At 42.0% G+C, this 23,761-nt stretch overlaps 1 protein-coding gene across 3 annotated transcripts in view; it reads left to right on the top strand.

Moving 5' to 3' along the window:
* The first annotated feature begins 2,750 nt into the window (after window positions 1-2,750).
* YTHDF2 (YTH N6-methyladenosine RNA binding protein F2) overlaps window positions 2,751-23,761 on the top strand; it is a 43,155-nt gene continuing 22,144 nt past the window's right edge. Inside the window, exons 1-4 of one of the 3 annotated variants that reach the window (XM_089478598.1) lie at window positions 2,751-3,058; window positions 3,360-3,384; window positions 6,627-6,706; window positions 16,828-18,417. In XM_089478598.1, the coding sequence (XP_089334724.1) occupies window positions 3,032-3,058; window positions 3,360-3,384; window positions 6,627-6,706; window positions 16,828-18,417 (1,722 nt within the window). In that variant the 5' untranslated portion in view covers window positions 2,751-3,031. Of the gene's footprint in view, window positions 3,059-3,359; window positions 3,385-6,626; window positions 6,707-12,076; window positions 12,161-14,333; window positions 14,416-16,827; window positions 18,418-23,761 lie in introns of those variants that run through there. The other 2 variants (XM_089478599.1, XM_089478601.1) reach the window with 2 other exon arrangements.

Genomic DNA, 23,761 nt, shown 5'->3' with positions numbered 1-23,761 from the left:
CCGCCCCAGACCTCACTGCCCTCCTTTTCCTCCGCGCGGCCATGCGCGGTGGAGGAGGAGGAGGGCAGCGAGGCCCCAGGGTTGCCTAGCAACCCCGCTGCAACTGGGCTTTTCCCAGTTTTTGGCGGCACCCGTGACGTGACCGGGCAGGTGCCGCCAAAACCGGGAAAAACCTGGTTGCAACCGGGTTATGGCAACCCTATTTGCGGCTGAAATAGATTGAAGTTGTTCATTCTGAAAAAGATGTTAAGTTACAAGTAGAGAGTTAGTAGGAACTCTGTAACAATAACAGAATGCGAAAGTAACGTTCACGTTCCTGAATACTGTGTGAGATATTTAGATAGTCCGGAAATTCTGAAAGGGATCTGGGAGTCCAAGTAGACCACAAGTTGAACATGAGTCAACAGTACGATGCAGCAGCTAAAAAGGCCAATGCAATTTTAGGCTGCATCAATAGAAGTATAGTGTCTAGATTTAAGGGGGGGATATTTTGTATGTATGGTGTATTCTTTTAACATTGTAAGCCACTTTGATTGTTTCTACAAAAAGCGGGATAGAAATAAAAGTTTTATTTATTATATTATTACTTATTTATCAAGGGAAGTAATAGTGCCACTCTACCCGTATTCTGCTTTTGTCAGGCCTCACTGGAACACTGTGTCCAGTTCTGGGCAAAACAATTCAAAAAAGACGTTGAGAAACTGGAGCCATTTCTCCAAAGGAGGGCAACCAAAATGGTGAAGGGTCTGGAAACCATGAAGCCCTATGAGGAAAGACCCTATGAGGGAGCTGGGATGTTTAGCCTGGAGAAGAGATGGTTAAGAGGCGATATGATAGCCCTGTTTAAATACTTAAAGGTATGTCATATTGAGGAGGGAGCTAACTTGTTTTCTGCTGCTCCAGAGAATAGAACCCAGAGCAATGGATGCAAGGTACAGGAAAAGAGGTTCCAGCTCAACATTAGGAGGAACTTCCTGAGAGTAAGGGCTGTTTGACAGTGGAACACACTTCTCCCTCGGAGTGTAGTGGAGTCTCCTTCTTTGGAGGTCTTTAAACAGAGGCTGTCACAGGGAGTGCTTTGATGGTGAGTTGCTGCATGACAGAATAGGGTAGGAGTGGATGGCCTTTGAGGTCTTTTCCAACTGTATTACAAACTGGATCTTCCTGCATGGCAGAATGGAGTTGGACTGAGTGGTCCTTGAGGTGTCTTCCAACTCTATGATTAACCACCTTTTCCCCCTCAGATGCATCTGAGGAAGTGGAATGAAGCCTAGGAAAGCTCATGTTGCCAACTTATTTCTTTTTATTCCAGCCAGGTTCAAAGGCGCTGTAAGAAAAGCAACAGGGCTGTGTCTTGGGCCAGTTCTTTGATTCCAGTCTTCGCCTCAGAGGTGCCACCAGAAGAAGGCCTCCCTCCCTTCAGAACCAGTGTTGCCAACAAGCCTGGAAGATACTTCCCCAAACGTTTGGCCCCAAACTCACCAAGTCCCCCCGTATCTCACCCAATATTCAGCCCAAATCCCCGAAAAGTCCCCGTAATGTTAATATGACAATAAAACGTCGCCCTAATTGAATAAAAATAATTGGAACTTCTTTCAACTCTCAAAATCACCATTAAAACCAACCAAAGACTCTTTCAGTCCTTCTAATACTTTTAAGATGTTTATTTCGACATGAAGGGGGTCCAGGAAGCTTTGTGCCAAATAGAAACGTCTTCGGCTGCAACCGCACTGCAGAAATAATCCAGTTTGACACCCCTTTAACTGCCCTGGCTCAGTGCTAGGGAATCCTGGGAATTCTAGCTTTGTGAGGCATTTTACCTTCTCTCTCAGCAAACTCTGCTGTGAGAACAAACTACAGTTCCCAGGATTTCATAGCACTGGGCCATGGCAGTTAAAACAGTACGAAACTGGATTGTCTCTGGAGTGAAGATGCAGCCTGGGTTGGGTCCAAGACACACTGCAGAAATAATCCAGTTTGAGACTGCTTTAGCTGCCCTGGGTCAGTGCTAGGGAACCCTGGGAACTGTAGTTTTGTGAGACACTGAGCCTTCTCTATCAGAAAGAGCTCTGGTGCCACAACAAACTACAATTCCCAGGATTCCCTAGCACTGAGCCAGGAGAGTTAAAGCGGTCACAAACGGGATTATTTCTGCAGTGTGATTTGGCCCTTAGTTATTAAAAATGCTCAAGGTCCAATCCATACTGCAGAAATAATCCAGTTTGAGACCGCTTTAGCTGCCCTGGCTCAGTGCTAGGGAACCCTGGGAACTGTAGTTTTGTGAGAAAGAGCTCTGGTGCCACAATGAACTACAATTCCCATGCATCTGAGGAAGTACGCTGAAGTCTAGGAAAGCTAGACTTAAGAGGGAGTCAGGGGCTGAGAGACTAGAGAGCTTTTCCTGAGGGCGGGGGGGGGGGCGACCACTCTCCAGTCCTCTCTCTGATTGGCTGAAAACTGTGAGTGTGTGACACTCCAAAGGGTTGGTTGCTCTGGAGCCTGGCTCTCAGAGTCAGGTCTGGAGCTGAAAGGGGCAAAAGTCACCAAAAATGCACTGAAATGGAGCCAGGCACCAAAATCACACGGAAAACCCTGAAAAGCCCCCGTTTCCGTGTGAAAGTCACCACATTGGCAACACTTTATCCTTCAGAGTTGCCCCGCCCACTGAAGCCTCGCGCATGCTCAGTTCTTCGCGAGGGAGGGAGGCGCGCGCGCGCCATCTCCCTGACGTGCGCGCGCGCTCACGAGCCTGGGCGCGCACGTCGTTCCGTCCAAGCAGCACCATAGAGAGGGCTCGCTATATAGGCAAAGGGCCGGAGGGCTAGAGCGTCGGAGGAGCCAGCCAGAGTCCGCCAGGAAGCCGAGAGCCAGCCGCGCGGTGCGTCTCCTCCTCGTTTCCCCGGACAAAGCCTTAGCGGCCGCCGCCGATCATACGCCGCAAACCGCCGCCCCTCCTGCTCCTGCTCCGCTCCCCCTCCAGGCAGCGCTCCGCTCACCTCAGAACCCCGCCGTCGCCGCCGAACGCAGAGTCATGTCGGCCAGCAGCCTCTTGGAGCAGGTAGAGGAGGAAGGAGGAAGGAAGGAAGGGGGCCGAGGCGGGCCTTGGTGGGAGGGAGAGGGCCTCGTGGCTTAGGAAAGGCCCCGGCTTTTGAGGCCTAGGAGGGAGGGAGGGAGGGAGGGAGGAGCGCGCGGCAAAGAAGCCTCCTCCGTGGTTCCCCTTCTCCTCCAGAGGCCTTCCGTCCTCGGCGGGGCCTCGTTTTGCCGCCTCATGACTGACGCCTCTCTTGCCTTCTCTCTCTGTCTCTCTCCCCTTCCTTCCTTCCCTCCCTCCTTTTCTTTTTCGCCTTCGCCGCCGCCAGAGACCGAAGGGCCAAGGCACCAAAGGTGAGTGAGGCAACCAGGGAGGGAGGCACAGGTGCTGGGGCTTCAGGGGGCCCTCCGCTCGCCCTCCTCCCTCCGCAGGGAGCGGGCTGCCGACCCCGGGATCTCCCCAGGCGGCGCACGTGCTCCTGGCGCAGCCTCTCAAGGGCCCGCCTCTCGGGCTGGAGGTCTCAGGAGACCAGTGTCTTCCTGCATGGAGCACAGGCACTGAGCCATACCTCCCTCCATATTCATAGACTCATAGAAGTTGGGAGAGCCATCCAGCCATGCAGGAACTCCCCGTCAATCTGTGTCTTCCTGCATGGAACACCTATGGAGTGAGATACCACTTCAGAAGCATAGAGTCATAACGTTGGAAGAGGCCTCCTGAGCCATCCAGACCAGCCCCATCTGCCGTGCAGGGACTCACCGTCAGTCTGTTTATTCCTGCATGAAAAACATATATTGAGTGATAACAGCGTTACAGAACCATGGAGTTGGAGGACAAATCGAAGGCCACCCAGGTCAACCCCATTCTGACATGTAGGAACTCAAAGATATAGCATCTTCTAATCATAGACTCATAGAGTTGTAAGGGACCACAAAGGCCACCCAGTCCAACCTTATTCTGCCATGCATGCACTCACACTCAGTCTGTATATTCCTGTATGGAACACATTGAGTGATCATAGACTCATAGAGTTGGAAGAGACCTCAAGGACCATCCACTCCAACCCTATTCTGCCATGCAGTAATTCAAATCAAAGCACCTCCCTGTGACAGATGGCCATCCAGCCTCTGTTTAAAGACCTCCAAAGAAGGAGACTCCTTCTCTCCAAGGCATCATATTCCACTATGAAACAGCTCTCACTGTCATTAATCTCTTCTTTATGTTGAGGAATCTCTTTTCCTGCAGCTTGCATGCATTCTTTCAGGTCCTATTCTCTGGAGCAGCAGAAAACAAGCTTGCTCCCTCCTCAATATGACATCCCTTCAAATATTTAAACAGGGCTATCATATCACCTCTTAACCTTCTTTTCCCCAGGCTAAACATACCCAGCTCCCTAAGGTGTTCCTCATATAATTATTATTATCATTATTATCATTATTATTAACCTTTATTTATAAAGCGCTGTAAATTTACACAGCGCTGTACATACAATCTTTTTAATTGGACGATTCCCTGCCCTCAGGCCTACAATCTAAAAAGACACGACACAAAAGGAGAAGGGAGCGGTGGTGGGGAAGGGGCATCTCTAGTAGGATAATACATATAAAATACATAGCAATACAGGAAATGATTCAATAAAACAGACATAGGGCATGGTTTCCAGACCCTTCACCATTTTATTCACCCTCCTTTGGACATGCTCCAACTTTTTCCTGCATGGAACACATATATTGAATGATATCAATTTGTAATGCATATAATACATGATATAGAATGCTAGTGAACATTATTTCATGAGATGTAAGACTGAACTTTTTGAGGATACATTATGCAATAGTAGCAAAGAAACAGAACACAAACACAAGTCAAGAAATCCTTTCTTAAATGTTTACTTTTCCTTTATTGCACACGTCCCCAACACAGGTAAGCATTCTTCTCCCATACATGCACTTTTACATACACACATACATTATATACTCGACTGTAAGGTGACCTCATGTATAAGTCAAGGGCAGGTTTGGGGACCAAAATTATGGATTTTTGATATGACCCATGGATAAGTCAAGGGTAAAATTTAGGGCCATGTAACAAAGGATCTAAAGGATGAAACAGAAAAACAAAGGCATAACTGTTTGTGCTCACACTAAAGTCTGGATGGATGAGAGAATAGCAGTGTGTCAGTGCTTCCAGGACAGATTATACTATTGCCTTTCACCAGGGGATGGTTCCTTTTTTAAATTGAGAGTGAAAGTACAGTACTAACATTGACCCATTGATAAGTTGACTTGGGTTTTTGGGGTCAATTTTTAGACTAAAATTTCTGGGCGTATACATGAGTATATACAGTAGTTAATGCTAGTAGAGGCTGAAACCTTGCTTCCATGACCTGTATAGATTTGCCCCTACTAAGTCTAAACTGGTCAAAACCAGTGACTGGGAAGACATTTAAAATAGGCTTGTTAGAAAGCAAATGTTTACTCTGCTACTGGGCCCTTTAATTTGAATTAGATGAACCTTCAGGGCTAATGGGAAAACAGACTCATCTTTTAAAAAGCTGAGTGGAAAGTGTTTTAAAAAGTGGCAGTGGCTGAGTCTGTTAAAATGAATTTGGAAGAGTTTGTTGTTTTTGCCTCTAGACCAGGACTACTGTGGGCACTTGGTATCCGCTGGGGTTTGGTTCCAAAATCTCCTGCAGATGACAAAATCTGTGGATGCCCAAATCCTGTTAAATACAATGGTGTAGTAAAATGGTGTTCCTTATATAAAATGCAAAAAAGTTTGCTTTTTGGAGTGTATATCTTTTTTGAATACAGTCATCCCTCTCGATTTGTGGTCTTGCTGTTCGCATCCATCAGTCTTTCATGGACAGCAAGTCGTGAGGGACATAATGGCGCATGCAGGGGAGCGCCCCACCATTGTAATCAATTGAACTCCAATATTGGCGATTTCCTGATTTGTGGCGGGGTGGGTGGCAGAATGGATCCACCACGAATCGGAAGGAACGACTGTATTTTCAAACTGTGGATGGTTGAATCAATGGATAAAGAATCTGGATATGGAAGACAGGCTAATGTGATGCCATCCAAATGTTTAGAACTACAAACCCCATCTACCTTAGCTAGAAAGATTAGGTAATACAGTCCAAAATATTTGTAAAGCACTCTAGGAAAGCTTTGTGTGAAGCCTTCCAAGGGCAGAGAAGGGAGCCTTAACAGTTTACTCATATTTTCCAGATTGAATTTTTATACCGGACCAAAGAAGATTCCCATGGAGCTCTTGCCAATGAATTTGTTTGAGTTCATTTTAGTGTAGGATTTGTAAACAGAATTCCAGTGTGTGTTACTCAGGAAAACAGAGATATTCCAGGGCTTAATTTGTACTTTAGCCCCAAAATTATTTCCAGTGCCAGGGATCAATGTTGAATTAATAAAGAAAAGTGAGCATATTCTCTTAGTAATGAGCAGCAATTGGCAGACTCTCACAGGTGAGATAAAGGTCCCCCCCAGGTAAGATTAATCCTTAGGTATCTTGTTACAAATACATATAGTATTCATATTGGTACTGAATAATCATTGTTACAAATTTTTGTCTTTAGTGCAAAATGGATCAGTACATCAGAAAGATGGATTAAATGATGATGATATTGAACCTTACTTGAGTCCTCAGGCCAGACCGGTGAGTGCTTAAAATGTACCTATTTGTTTACTAATGGTGCATGATGCCCATTCATTAGACCCTTTCCTACTTTCATCTAGCTTTCAATACTGTATGTTTCTCTGGCTTGTGAGATTATGTTCACTTAATTAACTGACATGATTTCTACACTTGCTAGTGTCTTATAGCTTGTCATATGCAGCTTATCTGTAAAAATGTTGTGGAGCACTTGGTAACAATTTGTTGAATTTAGTTTGAATGTGATTATTACCTTGCAACAAACTGTTATTTTCCATATTTAATAAAAAGTCTCTCCTCTCTCAAATGAACTCTTTATTATTATTATTCTCAAGGGAGTTGCATGTATACTGTTTTGAATTTTCTATAGGAAGAATGGGCTATTATAAGTGTATATATTGGCTTTGTGGTGGTGTTTAACTGCTGCCAAGTCAACTTTGATTTATGGCAACCCTATGAATGAGAGACTTCCAAGCCATCCTATTATGGCTAGCAGTAATCAAATGAAAACAAACACTAGAATTTCTACTGGGATCAAAGCTACAATAATTAAGATGTCTTTTAAGGAAAAGGTTCTGTTGAGCTTATTTACACACACTTCTTAGTATTTATATGTAGACTTGTGGTTTAGCTAAATAACGGTATCTCAAATGTATTTTTTTTAGAAATAAATGTTGTTGTTGTGTGCCTTGAAGTTATTTCCAACTTATCATGACCCTAAGGCAAACTTATTATGGGGTTTTCTTGGCAAGATTTGTTCAGAGGAGGTTTGCCATTGCCCTCCCCTGAGGCTGAGAGAGTGTGATTTACCTAAGGTCAGCCAGTGAGTTTCATGGCTGAACTGGGAATCAAACCCTGGTCTCCAGAGTCATAGTCCAACAATGAAACCACTATGCCACATCGGCTCTCACATAAATAAATAAATAAATAAATATATATATAAATAATACTGACTTCTTTAAGACATTACACTAAATACACTTACAGTTGCAGTTCAAATAAAAGTACTTTGCTCCATTTAGTTATAGATCCTAACTTACTTCCAATAATATCCATTCTATATCTTGTAGACAATTTCTTTTCTCTTATCAATCATAAAACAGAATGATTTAATGCTAGTAGACTGCATTTAGAAAATATTCTCGAAAACAGTAAACAGTGTTTTAAGCTAATTTAGGGTAGAAGAGGAATGATTAAAAGATCCAGGATTCTTGATTTGAAGATTCAAATCTCATCCCTAAAATTCAATATCCCTTTAATTTTGGCTGCTGAAAACACCATGTCAGTTACTTTTTCTTGCTTTTGCAAGATTTCAAACTTGTTGGAACCTGCTGGGAGAGAACTTGATTGTTATGGAGTCGTGTCCAGCATATATTGCTGCATGCCATGGTGGATTATAGTACACACAGGCATGGTCTTTGTTAGCTTTGTGGTACTATGTCAGGGTGTAGGGTGAATATGACCTGTTTACGGTTTCTGGTATCTATGTAAGTATCTTGAATTGCTCGCAGAGGATCACACAGGCATATGTCCTAAAGCTTATTGTAATGTGTTCCAAGCCACTGATTTGCATCAGATTAGTTGCAGTTTCAGAGCAGTCATGAAGAGCAGTTCATTGTATTGTGAAATCGGTCTTCAGATGAATGAAAACCTACAGGATGATTGTCATATTTGAATCCGGAAGAAAGGGTAGCAGATTCTTTTCAGTGTTTGGCTTCATAAAAAGTTTTTTTTAAAAAATGCTATGGGAGCTCTTGCAAAATCAAGAGATCTAGGGATGCTCCATTAATTTAAACCTGAAAGAACTTGGTGCACACCATGCCCCATTCATTCTGTATGTTCCTGTTTTTCTGAAATCACTCATGGTTTCACCTCTAGTTAGCTTATCCTGTTCCCCACTTATCCTGGATGTCAAGTAAACTGATTGCAGGACTTTGATTGGATGAAATGGAAAGAAATGGGTGTCAGCAGTAGACTTAGGGCATCTCTTCACTTGAATTTGTTCATTGGCTTTGTGTATATACCATATATACTCGACTATAAGTTGACTTCATGTATAAGTTGAGGCAAGATTTTGCGGCCAAAACTATGGAATTTGGTATGACCCGTCAATAAGTCGCGAGTAAGAATTATGGTCATGTAACAAAGGATCTAAAGGATGAAGCAAAGGAAGACAATGCCAAAGAACTAACAAAATTGCAGGAGGCGTAACTGTGTTCACACTGAAGGATGGATGAAAGAGTAGAGGGAGGTCAGTGCATCCAGGAGAGATTCCACACTTGCGTTTCACCAGTAGATGGTTTCTGTTTTTATGAGAGTTAAGGAACACTTTTTATTAGAGTACTTACACTGACCCGTGGATAAGTCGACTCAAATTTTTTGGGTCAATTTTTGACTAAAATGTCTACACTTATACATGAGTATATACAGTACATGTTAACCAGAAGAAGAGGTGGGATCCAGTCATTACTTGAACAAAAGTTTACAGTGAGGACAAGGGAAAGGTTGGCCATAACATCTCCTTTAGAAGTGCAGTGGTTATTAACCATTTTGTGTTATAGACCTAGTTGAGAATCTTATGAACAATATGGACTTCTCTCTAGAGTAATACACGTAAACACAATTTTTGGAGTAACAGGAAAGAAATGTTAACACCCTCATATTTTTGCAACTGGTTCAAGAACCTCCTAAAGTGGATGTGGGCAGCTGTGGGGGGTTAGGGGGCCTCAGTAGCCCTCTGGGAGACCAGATTGGGGGGGGAATGTTTTGCCCCCCAATACTCACCCCCATGCCCTCTTGTATTATGGGGACATTTTTGCCATACCTTTAGGCCCAGGAGAGGTGTTTTTATAAACACATCGGGTTGTTTCTGGTTTTCTAAAAGGGCAATTTCAGAGCCTAAAATGGCCCAGTGGGCTCCAGAATGGGGTGAACACCCACACAGGGCATGGGAGGTGGACAATATCCTTTGACTCTGGGGGCTCTTGGCCATGGGAGCTGATTGTGGCCTGTGGGTTGCACTTTTCCGACTCCATCTTGAAGCCTCTCTACCCACCCCTAGAGATCTATGAACCACAGGTTAAGAATCCACGAATTACTGAAACACCTAACTAGCTTTGATAACAAACCATGTGAACACTTTTTAAGAAAGAAAGATCCATTTGGATTATAATTGTTTAAAGGAAACATTAATCCAGACCCTAAAGTCCATTTTTATGCTATATCTGATTGAAACTTAATAGTAGCAAAAATTCAGGAAAGACAGATAATCAGTTTTGCAGTCTGCTTAATCCAGGATGATCGACAGTTGTTAGCTGTTGTATGTTTATATATGTGCCTTCAGGTCGCCTGTTGATTTATGGTGACCCTATGGGTTTCATAGTGTTTTTGTAGGCAAGGAATACACAGAGGTGGTTTTGCCAATTCATTTGTCTGAAATAAACCCTACAGCTCCTATGCAACTCTTAACCAAGGCTTACCCTGCTTAGATCAGACAGGATCTCATGCCTTTAGGGTATTTAGGTCCTTATCCAGCCTTAAAGCCTGAACAATGTTGATTTTTTGCATTGTGATCTTGTCTTAAGTTTCATGTTTGGGGGAAAATCACCCAGTTATTTGTCTGCTTGACACATGAAAAGATGTACATATGGTTCCTTTTTATAGCTGGACTCGGATAATCATGTGCATCATAATTGGCAGGAAATACTAAGAAAAATGCACAAATCCAAGACATGCCTCTAAATTGGGCTGAGAATGTAGCCCCCAGTGTCTCTTGCCCACCAGACCCTCTCACACCACTGAGGCCCCACACCATTCAAAATAGGGGGTGAGTGGAGAATGCCCAAGGTAGAACACTCCTTTACATCAGAAATATCTCTCAGCCTCTGCCCAATGGAGAAAATTGCCCCAACTTCAAAACCAAACAGTTTTACAGTTTTGTTTTCCATTGCTTTTCAGCAGATTTTTTTAAGAGAAAGAAACCTAACACATGGACAAAAATTAGCCTATGCATGCTCCACAATTGTTCACCCTTACTTTAAATCTTAATTCCATAACCTACATTTATGCCTACAATAAGAGATGCTCCATTCACAAAGCTAATCTAATTTTAATAGGACTGATGTAATTCACTCTTTGAGTATAGGTAACTCAGGTGATTAACTAGCCCTTTGTATTGGTAGGGAAACATTTCTGCATCATAAACTGTCATTTCAACAGTAAAAGATTAGCATTGCCAGAGATGAAAAAAGAACTGTCTTCGTACAATCATGAGTGTCTTCAGCACGTTACAGACCGCCCAAAGGGGCGGCCTGTATCCGGCCCTTTCCCCTCCGGATTGGGGCCTCAGCTGCCACAGTGGCAGCCTCTGAGGCCCCGATCCGCCGCTTCCCAGGCCGCAGGGAAGTGGCAAAAGGCTGCTTCCCCGTGGCCTGGAAAGGGGTGTCCCTGGGGCTTCATACCCCAAGGACACCCGACGGCGGCGGGGACGCCGAGAAAGGGGCCACTCGGCTACTTTCTCATTTGCGTCTCTGGCACAGCCGTGTAGAGGAGCTCCAAAATGGAGCTCCTTCTGGCACCGCGGAAAGAGCGCCCCAGGCACCCTCGCGCAGCACTGGGACATCATTTCCGTGCCGCCCCGTTTGGAGGTGCCGCATTGGTGACATCCCCATGGCGGTGCTCATGTGTATAGGGCGCCGCCATTTTGGACGCCCTTTCTTAACCTTAGTACGTCCTGGGGACATACTTCACGTCCGTCTAACGGGCCTAAATTTCTTTAGTAGGTAAATCAAGGGGATATATGCTGGTTACACCAATGGTGAGGATAACTAGTAGTGAAGCTTGGCCAAAATCTTCTTGATGTTTGAATATTTTGGCCAGATCATTGGCAATAGCTGTTATGTTTTCTGATATATCGTATTCTATCCCTGCCTCTTGAGAGTTCTGGAATAGATTTTATGCTATACATAGACAAATCATCCATATTGGCCCATTTCTAGTGAATTGGAGATAGGATGACATTTTGCTCTTACCATCTGCACGTTTCCTCAGTCTATGTAGGTGGTGGTGGACTCTGTTTTAATTAACTTTAATTAAGATTTACATTTTTAGAGTCTCTGTATACAGTGGTACGTTCATTTATGTTAATTTCTCTTTTGCATTTAAAATAAAGTCTTCTGACATGGTTAAGAGAACTGCTGCTTTCAGCTTAAGTGCACTTTATTTAAAGGACTGTGAAGTTTGCTGAAGGAGCCAAAATGTTGAATTTGATTTTTAAAAATAATAACAGCAGTTAAGGTAGAGTTTAGAGCAATGATTCCCTAACCTTATTCTTCCAGGTGTTTTGGACTTCAACCCCCAGAAGCCCCAGGCAACTTGGCCAACAGTCAGGAATTCTGGGAGCTAAATTCCAAAAGATCTGGAGGATGAAAGTTTGGAAATCACTACTTTAGAGCATTAGTGAGTCTACTTCACAGGTTTAACGTGGTTGGTTAATTTCTATAAATTTACTTGTGGGCATAAGATTAGGTTGCAAAACTGAAGATTGCAGTTACAAAGGTACACAAGAGAAATAAATTACTAACTTCTTGAGATAACTATTCTAAATACCATATGTACTTGACTATAAGTTGATCTCATGTATATGTCGAGGTCAGGTTTTGGGGCAAAAATTATGGATTTTGCTCTGACCCATGAATAAGTCGAGGGTAAAACTTAGGGGCAGATAACAAAGGATCTAAAATATGAAGCAAAGATAAATGATGCCAAAGAACTCATAAAATTCCAATAGGCATAACTGTTTGTGCTCAGCTTTACAGGCTGGATGGATGAGATAATAGAGAGAGGCCAGTGCTCCCAGGACAGATTATGCTCTTGCCCTTTACCAGGGGATGGCTCATATTTAAATAAGAGTTAAAGTATTTACATTGCCCATGAATAAGTCGACTCAGATTTTTTGGGTCAATTTTTAACTAAAATTTCTAGACGAATACATGAGTATATACAGTAGTTATGTTCAACAGACTAGAATGCCTAGTCCCTTTTCATATGTTAGCAGGGTAAGGGTATTGTGAAACTTAAATATTAGGAAAGTATTCTTTTTACAGCTTCTGAACTAGGTTTGCTATGTATCCTTCAGGGAGCTATGTAAATCAATTTGCTCCTATGGCTACATTTCCTTCAGTGCTGCCAAAAAAGAGAAGAGATTGGAACTGGAACTGAAGTTCATTACCAGATTTGAAAAATACATATTTTCCCAGCAGACAGGGTCCTAACCTCCTGTATTCTGGGTTAGCTCCTCTTATTCGCTCCTGTAGGCAGGGACAATAGAACAAGGACCGGCCCCTATATAGGGAGGAGCTAGCCCCCCTGGGCCTCAGTCTTCTTCCTGCCTGTGCTCCTAGCAGGACGTGTCTCTTTGAGCCAGCGAAGTTTTTCCTTTCGCCGAAAGCGGTTTGAGAGTTTTCTTGGCCTTCCCTTCTTCTCTTTCCTGCCTTTCCCCCCTTCCTTGGTGGTGCCTATGGCAGAGGACCCCAAGAGCATGGGTGAAGGGCCATCCTTAGCTCAGGCTTCCCTAGCTCAGGGTCTGCCAGCTCAATAGAGAGAGCTGGCTTCAGAGGGAGATCCATTAGGAGGTGTTTGCTGTTGCTCTGCAACTTCTTCACTACAGCCACTCCAGTCCTTTTCTTCTCTTCGTTTTCTCTTGCTGCCTTGGAAGCATGAAGAAAGACTTAATATGGCAAGGGCTCCCAGGATTGGAGGAAGGTCTTGGCTTTGCCAATGACTCTCCCTCTCCTCCAAAGTTGCCCCCTTTCATGGTGGGAGCACAGGAGATTTCTGCAAGCAGCTTTGCAGCACATGGGAGCCGTGGGAACAGATGGTGAGGGGTATCCCCTCGTTAATCACAAGTCCTGAAGTTACCAGGTGCAGTCATCCCCCCCCCTTTTTTTTTTGGCATGGAGTTGGAAGCCACATAGGGGGCCTGGGCAGCTTTTTTCTGATTCCTGAATTAAGCAGTTTGAGAATGTGAGATTTGTGAAAATATTCATACTGACAGAAGAGGCAGCATAGCTTATTGCTATTTCTAGTTCCTGTAACAGTGTGAGGAAACCACCCTTGAAATCAGTGACAATTACAGTGAACAAGTAAATCAGAATGAGATGCTTAAGTTAATTCAAGGAAGGAGTGTTCCTGTTCCTGTGGGAATACTGCCTTGTTGTCAGTATTCTATATGATACAGATGAGTGTTGAAATAGCTTTTAGCTGTGGTATTTATATCTTAAGTAAGGTAGAGTTGTTAAGTGTCAAATTTAGGAGGCGATTTGGGGCAAATCACCTTTTTCTCACACTGGTATTAGTTGTTCATTAGGCTAAAATGCTGCTTTGAAAATTTTTGTGGAAGTATATAATACAGATAAATAAAAAACATGAACTCGAAAATAAATAAACAGTCATGTGACATTTTGTGTAGGTTCATGGGAGCTGTCCAGCACCATAGCTTCATAACAATTTAGTGAGCTGGTTATGTGTAGCCTGAAGAAGAGAAGATTAACAAGTGACATGACAGCCATGTTTAAATATTTGGAGGGATTTCATATTGAGGGTGAAGCAAGCTTGTTTTCTGCTGTTTCAGAGACTAGGACATGAGGCAATGGATTCAAATTAAAGTACAGGAAAAGAGATTCCACCTGAACATTCGGAAGAATTTTGTAATGGTAAGAGCTCCCTTGGAGTCTGGTGGAGTCTCCTTCTTCGGAGGTTTTTAAGCAGGCAGTATGGCCATCTGTTGGGAATGCTTTGATGGCATAAGGTTGGATTGGATAGCTCTTGTGGTCTCTTCCAACTATGATTCTATGCAAGGTTGCTGAAAAGTGAGCCATATCTGCTGTTCCACAGACCCTAAAGTTTGATGTACTTGGTACTTAAATTTCCTTCCTTTCAAACTCTTTTTAAAGTTTTGAAACTGAAATAGTCAGATGGAGCAAGATTCAGCGAGTAGGGTGCATGGTCTGTGCATTCAACTCCCAAATTCTTCAAAGCATTCATTGTCTCACTGGCTCTGTGAGCAGCAGTGGCATTGTCCTGCAAAAAAGGAACACCTTTCCGCCGCATCCCTTGCTGTATTTCCTTCAATGCCCTCTTGAATTGCCACAGCTTTAACTGTTTGGCCCTTCTGGAGATACTTAGCAAAACACCTTCCTTATCCCAAAAAATCTGACCATCATCTTTCCTGCTGACATTTGTGCCCTGAATTTCTTGGGCATGGAGAACCTGAGTGCTGCTACTGCAAGGGTTGTAGTTTGGTCTTTGGATCATAGTGTTGAAACCATGTTGCACCAACAGTGATAAGTCATTAAAAAAAATCACTAGATTTTTCAAAATGCCACAAGATCAACTTGTAGATATCCACTTTATTTTATTTCTGGACAGCATTCAAACATTTTGACACCCACTTGGCTGACAGCTTCTGCATAGCTATGAATTAGAGTCAGCCCTCTGTATCCACACATACACACACACACATTCCAAAAAGCAAACCATGATTTTGCCATTTTATATAAGGAACACTATTTTACTAGACCATTTTACTATTTAATGGGACTTGAGCATCCATAGATCATGGATCTGTGGTCCTGGAACTAAATCCCAGTGGATATCAAGTGCTCACTGTGTAAACGCAGTGCATTCCTGGGATATTTCTTGTATCTTGGCAATTTTAACTGAGATTTCACCAACCTGTGAAAACCAGGTCACTAACACTTACAACAGTTTCTGGAGTTGACACTGTTTAAGGCCTCCCAGACCTTCCTGTATCTTTGGCCATGCTGAAAGTTGGCACACAACTTCTTCACAGTTGGGTATGACAGACACTTGTCACTCTAGTGTTTGTATCATATTCTTATGGATTTTATTTGCAGTTTTCTTCTGCAGGAAGACAACTTCATGACAGCCAGAGTTCAGCACTTGATAATTCCACACTTTTTGTTGCATGGTTCTATCAATGACCTGAAAAACTTTGGAAATTAGCGCTATGATCTTACAAAATGGCTATTTACAATACAAAAGAGTACGGGCTACAGTGACAAAATTATACTCAGATTTTGGGAAGTGGATCAGGCCAAAAACTTTCCATCATTCCCTCATATTTCTTTCTATGTGGCTTGTCTCTGCTAAATCTAGAGTGAATTCAGGGTGTTTCCCCCTCTAAAATATTAGGTAGAAAATGTAGGAAGGTTTTTGTTTTTTTAAGTAAGTGGAAACAGTAACTGAAAGACTGTCAGGTTAATCTTGAAAGTTTTTAGTTGCTGAAAAATATTTCATGTGTTTAAACTGCAGACATCCATTGAAACAGTAGTTATTATAATACTGATGACTACAGGTGAGGTACATTTAATTTGGCATTGTAAGTGATCAACCATCATCTGAACATTTCTTGCCACTGAGGGTTTTAGTTTAGGGGAGAAACAGCTTGCTTTTTGTCATTGGTGAAATGTACTGAAATCAGTAATCCCCAAATGTTTCTCAGTATCAGCCAAATTTAACCATTGAGCTAGTTTGGAACTTGCTGTAATCTTTAAAATCGAAAGACAAAGATGAAAGTCTGGATCCAGCTATAATTTTGCTCCAGAGTTTGGAAGATAATGTCTTAAGACTATATAACTCACAGGATCTCCCAGCCAGCATTCTGGAGATTTTGTGTTTTAGTGAATTTTACCCCCAGGTTCTACTTTCCTGTTTGTGTCTCAGATATTAATATCCTTGCCCACTGTGCTAGCACATGGTTTTTGATATACTGTATAAAAAGGTTAATCATTCCTGTAATCAATCCAGTAATAGTTGTCACCCATCTATCCATTTATCTATTAAAAAGTGCAAACCATTAGACAAATGGGTATTTTTGTGCCAGGGTACTTTTTGAAATTGCTTTGTGTTTAGATAAAATTTGGGATACCCTTATTTTATGAAGAACTTCACTCTAAAATCAGATATCCTTCCTGGTTAATGACAAATTTGAAGGATTCTGTCACAGAAGGATGACTTGAGGGAAAGACATGTAAGGGCATTTAATGTAATTTGCTGCATTGTGCTGTTTTATCTGATTATTCAGTCTTGGTTTTCTGTTCCAGAACAACGCATATACTGCAATGTCAGATTCCTACCTGCCGAATTACTACAGCCCATCCATTGGATTCTCCTACTCCTTAGGCGAAGCAGCTTGGTCTACTGGGGGTGATCCACCTATGCCCTACTTAACATCTTATGGACAACTAAGCAATGGAGAGCCTCACTTTCTCCCAGATGCCATGTTTGGACAGCCAGGGGCTCTTGGCAGCACACCATTTCTTGGACAGCATGGCTTTAACTTTTTTCCAAGTGGGATTGACTTCTCAGCTTGGGGCAATAACAGTTCTCAGGGGCAATCAACCCAAAGTTCTGGATATAGCAGTAACTATGCTTATGCACCAAGCTCACTGGGTGGAGCCATGATTGAGGGACAGTCTGCTTTTGCCAGTGAGACCCTGAATAAGGCACCTGGCATGAATACCATAGACCAAGGGATGGCAGCCTTGAAGCTAGGCAGCACTGATGTAGCGAGCAATGTTCCAAAAGTTGTTGGCTCTGCTGTTGGCAGTGGATCCATTGCCAGTAACATTGTAGCTTCTAACAGTCTGCCCCCAACTACCATTGCTCCTCCAAAACCAGCATCCTGGGCTGATATTGCTAGTAAACCTGCAAAACAACAGCCCAAGCTGAAGACTAAAAATGGCATTGCAGGATCAAGTCTTCCACCACCTCCCATAAAACATAACTTGGATATTGGAACTTGGGATAACAAAGGGCCAGTGGCAAAAACCCCTTCCCAGGCTTTAGTTCAGAATATTGGTCAGCCCCCAACCCAGATATCTCCCCAACCAATGGGTCAGCAGATGAGTAACAGCCCACCAACTGTGCAGCCTTCAGGGGGACAGCCGCCACAACCCTTGCCGCCACCACCACCACCCCAGCCAACTCAGCTAGCAGTGCAGCAACAGGCAGCTCAGCCAGCTCGTTGGGTTGCACCTCGTAACCGTGGCAATGGGTTTGGTCAGAATGGAGTAGATGGTACTACAGTTGGACAGTCTCAAGCCACTTCTGGTTCTGCCCCTCTGGAGCCGCATCCAGTTTTGGAGAAGTTGAGATCCATCAACAATTACAATCCTAAGGATTTTGACTGGAACCCAAAACATGGCCGGGTTTTCATCATAAAGAGTTACTCTGAGGATGATATCCATCGTTCTATTAAATATAATATCTGGTGCAGTACAGAGCATGGTAATAAGAGACTGGATGCTGCTTACCGATCAATGAACGGTAAAGGTCCTGTTTACTTACTGTTCAGTGTCAATGGCAGTGGTCATTTCTGCGGAGTTGCAGAAATGAAGTCTGCTGTGGACTACAACACATGTGCAGGTGTGTGGTCCCAGGACAAGTGGAAGGGACGCTTTGATGTGAGGTGGATTTTTGTCAAGGACGTTCCCAACAGTCAGCTGCGACACATTCGCCTAGAAAACAATGAGAATAAACCAGTGACCAACTCCAGGGACACTCAAGAGGTGCCTCTGGAAAAGGCGAAGCAGGTGCTGAAAATCATTGCTACCTACAAGCACACCACTTCTATCTTTGATGACTTCTCACACTATGAGAAACGCCAAGAGGAGGAAGAAAATGTGAAAAAGGTAACTGCTTAACATCCAGGATTTAGTTAGGAAGAGAAACAAAGGAAAGTTAGGTGTGGTTGTATATTATGGAGCTGACCATGGTGAACAGGGTCCCACTCCAGGAGAAAGGCAGCATATAAATAAAATAAATAAGGGTATACCATTGTGGTACAGCTTTACCTCAGTTAATTAAATAGCTGGGTTTCTGGAAATTAGTTTTTTAACAGAAAATTTGGCACTTGAAGCAGAAATAACATGGGGTAGTTTTCTAAACCACCAAAAAATAAGAGTAATTCAACATGATTTAGCAAACTTTTTTATGACAGAGTAACAATATGCACATTTATTTATTTATTTAAATTTTGCTTATATTCCACTTTTCTTCCAAATGAGACACATGAAATGAAACAACCAGGTCAGGTAATTCTTGTCGAAGTAAACAAAATAGGAAATGCACAAAAATATATGGATGCCGGCCATGAAAGCCTCCAACTTCACATAAAAAGAATTTGAGCCCTCTAGAGACCACTTGAAAGATGCTTTCACAATGCATCTATGGTTGTCTGTTTCTTTCACCATTCTTTACAGTTGCCACTTTGTTGACTAAACTTATACAACAGGCTTGTTTTCTCTGAGTGACTGATGGAAAATTGCTTGTCAATGGCAGAGACATAAGTTCAACGTGCCCAAAGCCTTTTACTTTTGAGTAGCATGCACCAAACTAATGTCAATATATTACGTTTGAAACTCATCTCAGTTTCAAAAGATACTATGTGGCATTGGGACTGCTGTTTGGTAAACACCAGTCCAAACTTCATTTAGGCATGTCTAGTTGCAGGATGATTTGTATTCAGGTCATTGAGAAATATTTAATATATTTGGTGTATTTCAGTAACTATTTGGCAGAGATATTGTTTCCTCCTTTTTGTTTGGAACCAAACTTAAGTCATGGCTTAATAACTGGCTTTTATGTTCGTTATTATGACTGAGTTGTCTCACTAATTACAGTAGGTTTAAACATGATTAACTCAGTCCCAAGCAAACATTAAAAGGCGGGTTAAAAACGGCAAAGATTCCGATATATGATCCTGTTTCATGTATATCACCACTTACGAGTATTTTATAATATTTATTTCATTTTTATGCCACCTTTCTCCCAGAAAGGGACCCAGGGCAGTTCACAAGATAAAAACATTTTTAAAATTGTACAATAAAAATTTTAAAACAATTAAAATAATTTAATTAAAACACTAAAAAAATTAACATACAATTAAACATAAAATTAACATACAGTAGTTAAAAACATAACAGCATTCAGCTGCCTTGGTGACTGTAATCTTATCAGAACTGAAAATTGGGGTTCCAGTGTAATTTTTATAATAGAGCATGCATGTTGTCAAAGCATTAGTAAAGAAATGAAAGTAGTGTGGATAAAATAAGACTTTTGAGTTGTGACCAGTTGTAGATCTAACAAAAGGTAAGCAATGGAGAATAGCAGACAAGAATGAGAATATAAATCATAGAATCATAGTTATTTCTTTAAAACCAAGTTGTATTTTTGATGGTTCCACACATTACTTTATTAACATTCAGGTAGTATATAAACAGCATTACAGAAGATGTTAAAAGCTGATATGGTTGTTGAAACATGCTTTTAACTTAAAAGATCTGGGCCTTTTTCATTTTGAAGATAAGCAATGTGTCCTCAAATGGGTAAAAGCAGGAGAATATTTGTGTCGATTTCCAATGTGAAGTTGAAGGCTTTCATGGCCTGCATCCATAGTTTTTTCTGGGTTTCTCGGGCTATGTGGCCATAGAATCATGTTCTAGAAGAGTTTATTCCTGATGTTTCACCTGCATCTGTGGCTGGCATCTTCAGGCTGGCACATGCAGGCGAAACATCAGGAATAAACTCTTTTAGAACATGGCTACACAGCCCAAAAAACCACCGAAAACTATATATTTGTGTGCCTAGAGATTTTGCTAAGCAAAAGTGATCTTTCTAATGAAATCAGTGTAGGTTTGTTCTGCAGCCAAGACTGATGCATATTGAAATTGTACTTTGCAAATTTACTTCTACATAATCAGTATGGGTCAGTTCTAGATGTGTCCAAGATGTTATGAGAACATAACCTAACTTTGAATAGATTAAGACTCATTTGATTGCTGCCTTTTAAGACCCATTTGTTAAGCAAGAGTTTTGCTCTATTAATGTGTCACATGACTATTCAGTGCAAAGCAGCTGTGTGTGTCTGAGTCTTTAACCTCTTCACTTGCCTAGTTACCAGTTACGCTCATACTCAGTTTTAAATATTAAACCAATTAAATGTCACTTCACCTTTTATTTTGGAGGTCCTGCTCCTAAAAGCTTTTTGTTTCTGCATTGGTAGAAGGATGTTAAGAGATTTTGCATTATTAATCTTTGAAGCTTCAGTATTTCAATTTGGCTGATATGTAACTTTTAAAAAAAATCAACACGTACAATTGTTTCATTAAATAGAGGCTTGCCTATTAGAATTGTAACATCTGTGAAAGTAGCACTGTAATACAACCCTCCCTCCATTTTTGTGGGGGATCTGTTCCAGACACCCCACAAAAATGGAAAACCATTCATATTCAAGCCCCCACATCCCCCATTTTAACTCCCTCTGTTTGCCCCGTGCAGATAATAAAGGGACGTGGATCCCAAGTCTGTGAGAACGGAGGGAGGACTGTATTTGGAAATGGTTAACTTTATAGGAATTATATTTTCTGGCTGGATGGTTGGGGATGCTTTGATTTGGATTTCCTGCATGGCAGGGGGTTGGACTGGATGGCCTTTGCGGTCTCTTCCGATTCTATGATTCTAATTTTTCCAGCCTTTGGAATCCAGACATATATTTTACTGCACAAATCACCCTCTTATTTATTATTATTTATTATATTTATTTGTATCCTGCTCTCTTCCCAGGACTGGGACTCAGAGCGGCTTCACAGCATTAAAAACATAAAAAAATTAAATTAAGTTAAAGAATTAATAATAATAATAATAATAAGTACATTAAAAAGGAATTAAATTATTACAATATTAAAACAGATAGTTATTAAAAATAAAACATATTCCAAAAAGAAAAAACTGTAACAAATTTTTAAACTGGTCCAATATCCCAGCCTGTCCTTATAGTAATTCCTTAAACGCCTGTGTGAACAAGTAAGTCTTCACCTGCCGGCAGAAGACCATCAAGGAGGGAGCCATTCTGATCTCCCTGGGCAGGGAGTTCCAGAGTTTAGGAGCAGCCACCAAGAAGGCCCTTTCTCACATCCCCACCAACCGTGTTTGTGATGGTGTTGGGATGGAGAGAAGGGCTTCTCCAGAGGATCTCAGAGTCCGGGCCGGTTCATACCAGGAGAAACGGTCTGCCAAATAGCGTGGACCTGAGCCATATAGTACTTTGTAGGTAATAACCAGCATCTTGAATTGTGCCTGGAAACAAACTGGCAGCCAATGAAGCTATTTCAACAGGGGCGTTGTATGATCTCTGTAATCTGCCCCTGTTAACAGCCTGGCAGCAGCTCTTTGAACCAACTGAATTTTCCAAACACTTTTCAAAGGCAGCCCCATGTAGAGCCCATTACAGTAGTCCAAACGTGATGTAACCAAGGTATGTACCACCGTGGCCAGATCTGGCTTCTCAAGGAATTGGTGCAGCTGGCGCAAAGTTTTAAATGTGCGAAAGCGCCCCTGGTCACAGCAGAGACCTGGGCCTCCAGGTTCAAAGCTGAGTCCAAGAGTACCCCCAAACTGCAAACCTGTGTCTTCAGGGCGAGTGTGATCCCATCTAACACAGGCTATTCCTCGATCTGCCTTCCGACTGACTAGGAGCACCTCTGTCTTGTCTGGCTTAAGTTTCAGTTTGTTTGCCCTCATCCAGTCCATTACTGAAGGCAGGCACTGGTTTAGGACCAGGACAGCCTACTTGGATTGAGGTGGGAAGGAGTAGGAGAGTTGAGTGTCATCTGCGTATTGATGACACTGCACCCCAAAACTCTGGACAAACTCTCCCAGCAGTTTCATGTATATGTTAAACCCTCTTGTTGTCATGATGCTCTAGAGCAGATGTAGGAATAATGTGGCCTTCCTGATATTTTTGGATTGCAAAGCACAGTAGCTCTAACTAGCATTGGTTGGGGTGAAGGATACTGAAATTGCAGTTCAAGAACATTTAGAAGGCTGCATGATTCCTAACCCTGTGCCAACATAATATTTCACCTAGCAGAATGGATTTTGCATTTCATTGGAGCAATAAATGCAAAACTAAGAAAGATTTAATATTGATAGGGTTACTTTTACAACTTCAGAAACTATATTTGCACCTAGCAAATGGATCAGTGTTTTAACAATATCTTGATTCGGTTTCATTAGAGTTTACTGTTCTAACTTTAGAACAGAAAAGCAGTTGAATCATAGGAACATGTCTAGCTGAAGTGGACTTTCTAGGTGGAGCAGCTTTCCCAAGCAATTTAATCTAGCCTAATTTTGTCTACTTTAACTGGCATGGTCTTCTGTCAGTTCTTTCTTAACTTACTCACCTGATCCTTTAACAGGAGATGCTGAGGATTTAACCTGGGACCTTTTGTGTGCTGCGCAGGTGTGTGTGTGTGAAAACCATCATTAAAAATACTATGGCCTGTTACAGACAGGCCAAAATAAAGCTGCTTCGAGTCACTTTGGAGGTATGGTATTTCAATGATGCATGTGTCTTAAGAGTCCAAAAGCCACACCAAAGCCACACTCCAGTTCTAAGGACTGGAATGCAGCTTTGATGCGGCTTTTGGACTCTTAGGACACATGCATCATTGAAATACCATACCTTCAAAGTGACTCGAAGCAGCTTTATTTTGGCCTGTCTGTAACAGGCCTATGTTTTTAAAACCAAAAAAAATACTCTGCTTTTTATTGCCTAAAATCTATTAAATATTGATACCAGTCTGATTCTGAAAATCATGTCCCTCTCCCTGGGGCTTGGATGTGTTATTCACAAAATACTTCACATTTATTGGTATTTATGTCTAATCCTTCCAGCCAATTTTGAATAGTTTGCAGTTGCTGTTTCTGATATGGAACATAATAAACATTGGTGGTTTCAATATTGCCTTAGCTGTTACTTTAACATGATTTCCAGCTGTTAAAAAGCATGATATTTGCTAATTTGAAGGATTAGTTTAAGTCTAGTAACACACATTGGATTCTCCTTTAGCATAGAAGGTTAGAAGGAAAACAGCCTGGAGGAATAATGACAGTGGTAGTTTCAGCCATTTAGGATGCTGTGGCTTAGGGGTTAAGATGCCAGTTCTGATGATCGAAAGGTCAGAAGGTTGGCAG

The sequence above is a fragment of the Sceloporus occidentalis genome, unplaced genomic scaffold, assembly GCF_023333645.1.
Source record: "Sceloporus occidentalis isolate IW3139 unplaced genomic scaffold, rSceOcc1.0.p SCAF_13, whole genome shotgun sequence".
NCBI classification, from domain to species: domain Eukaryota; kingdom Metazoa; phylum Chordata; class Lepidosauria; order Squamata; family Phrynosomatidae; genus Sceloporus; species Sceloporus occidentalis.
This window is presented reverse-complemented; position numbering and strand designations above follow the sequence as displayed.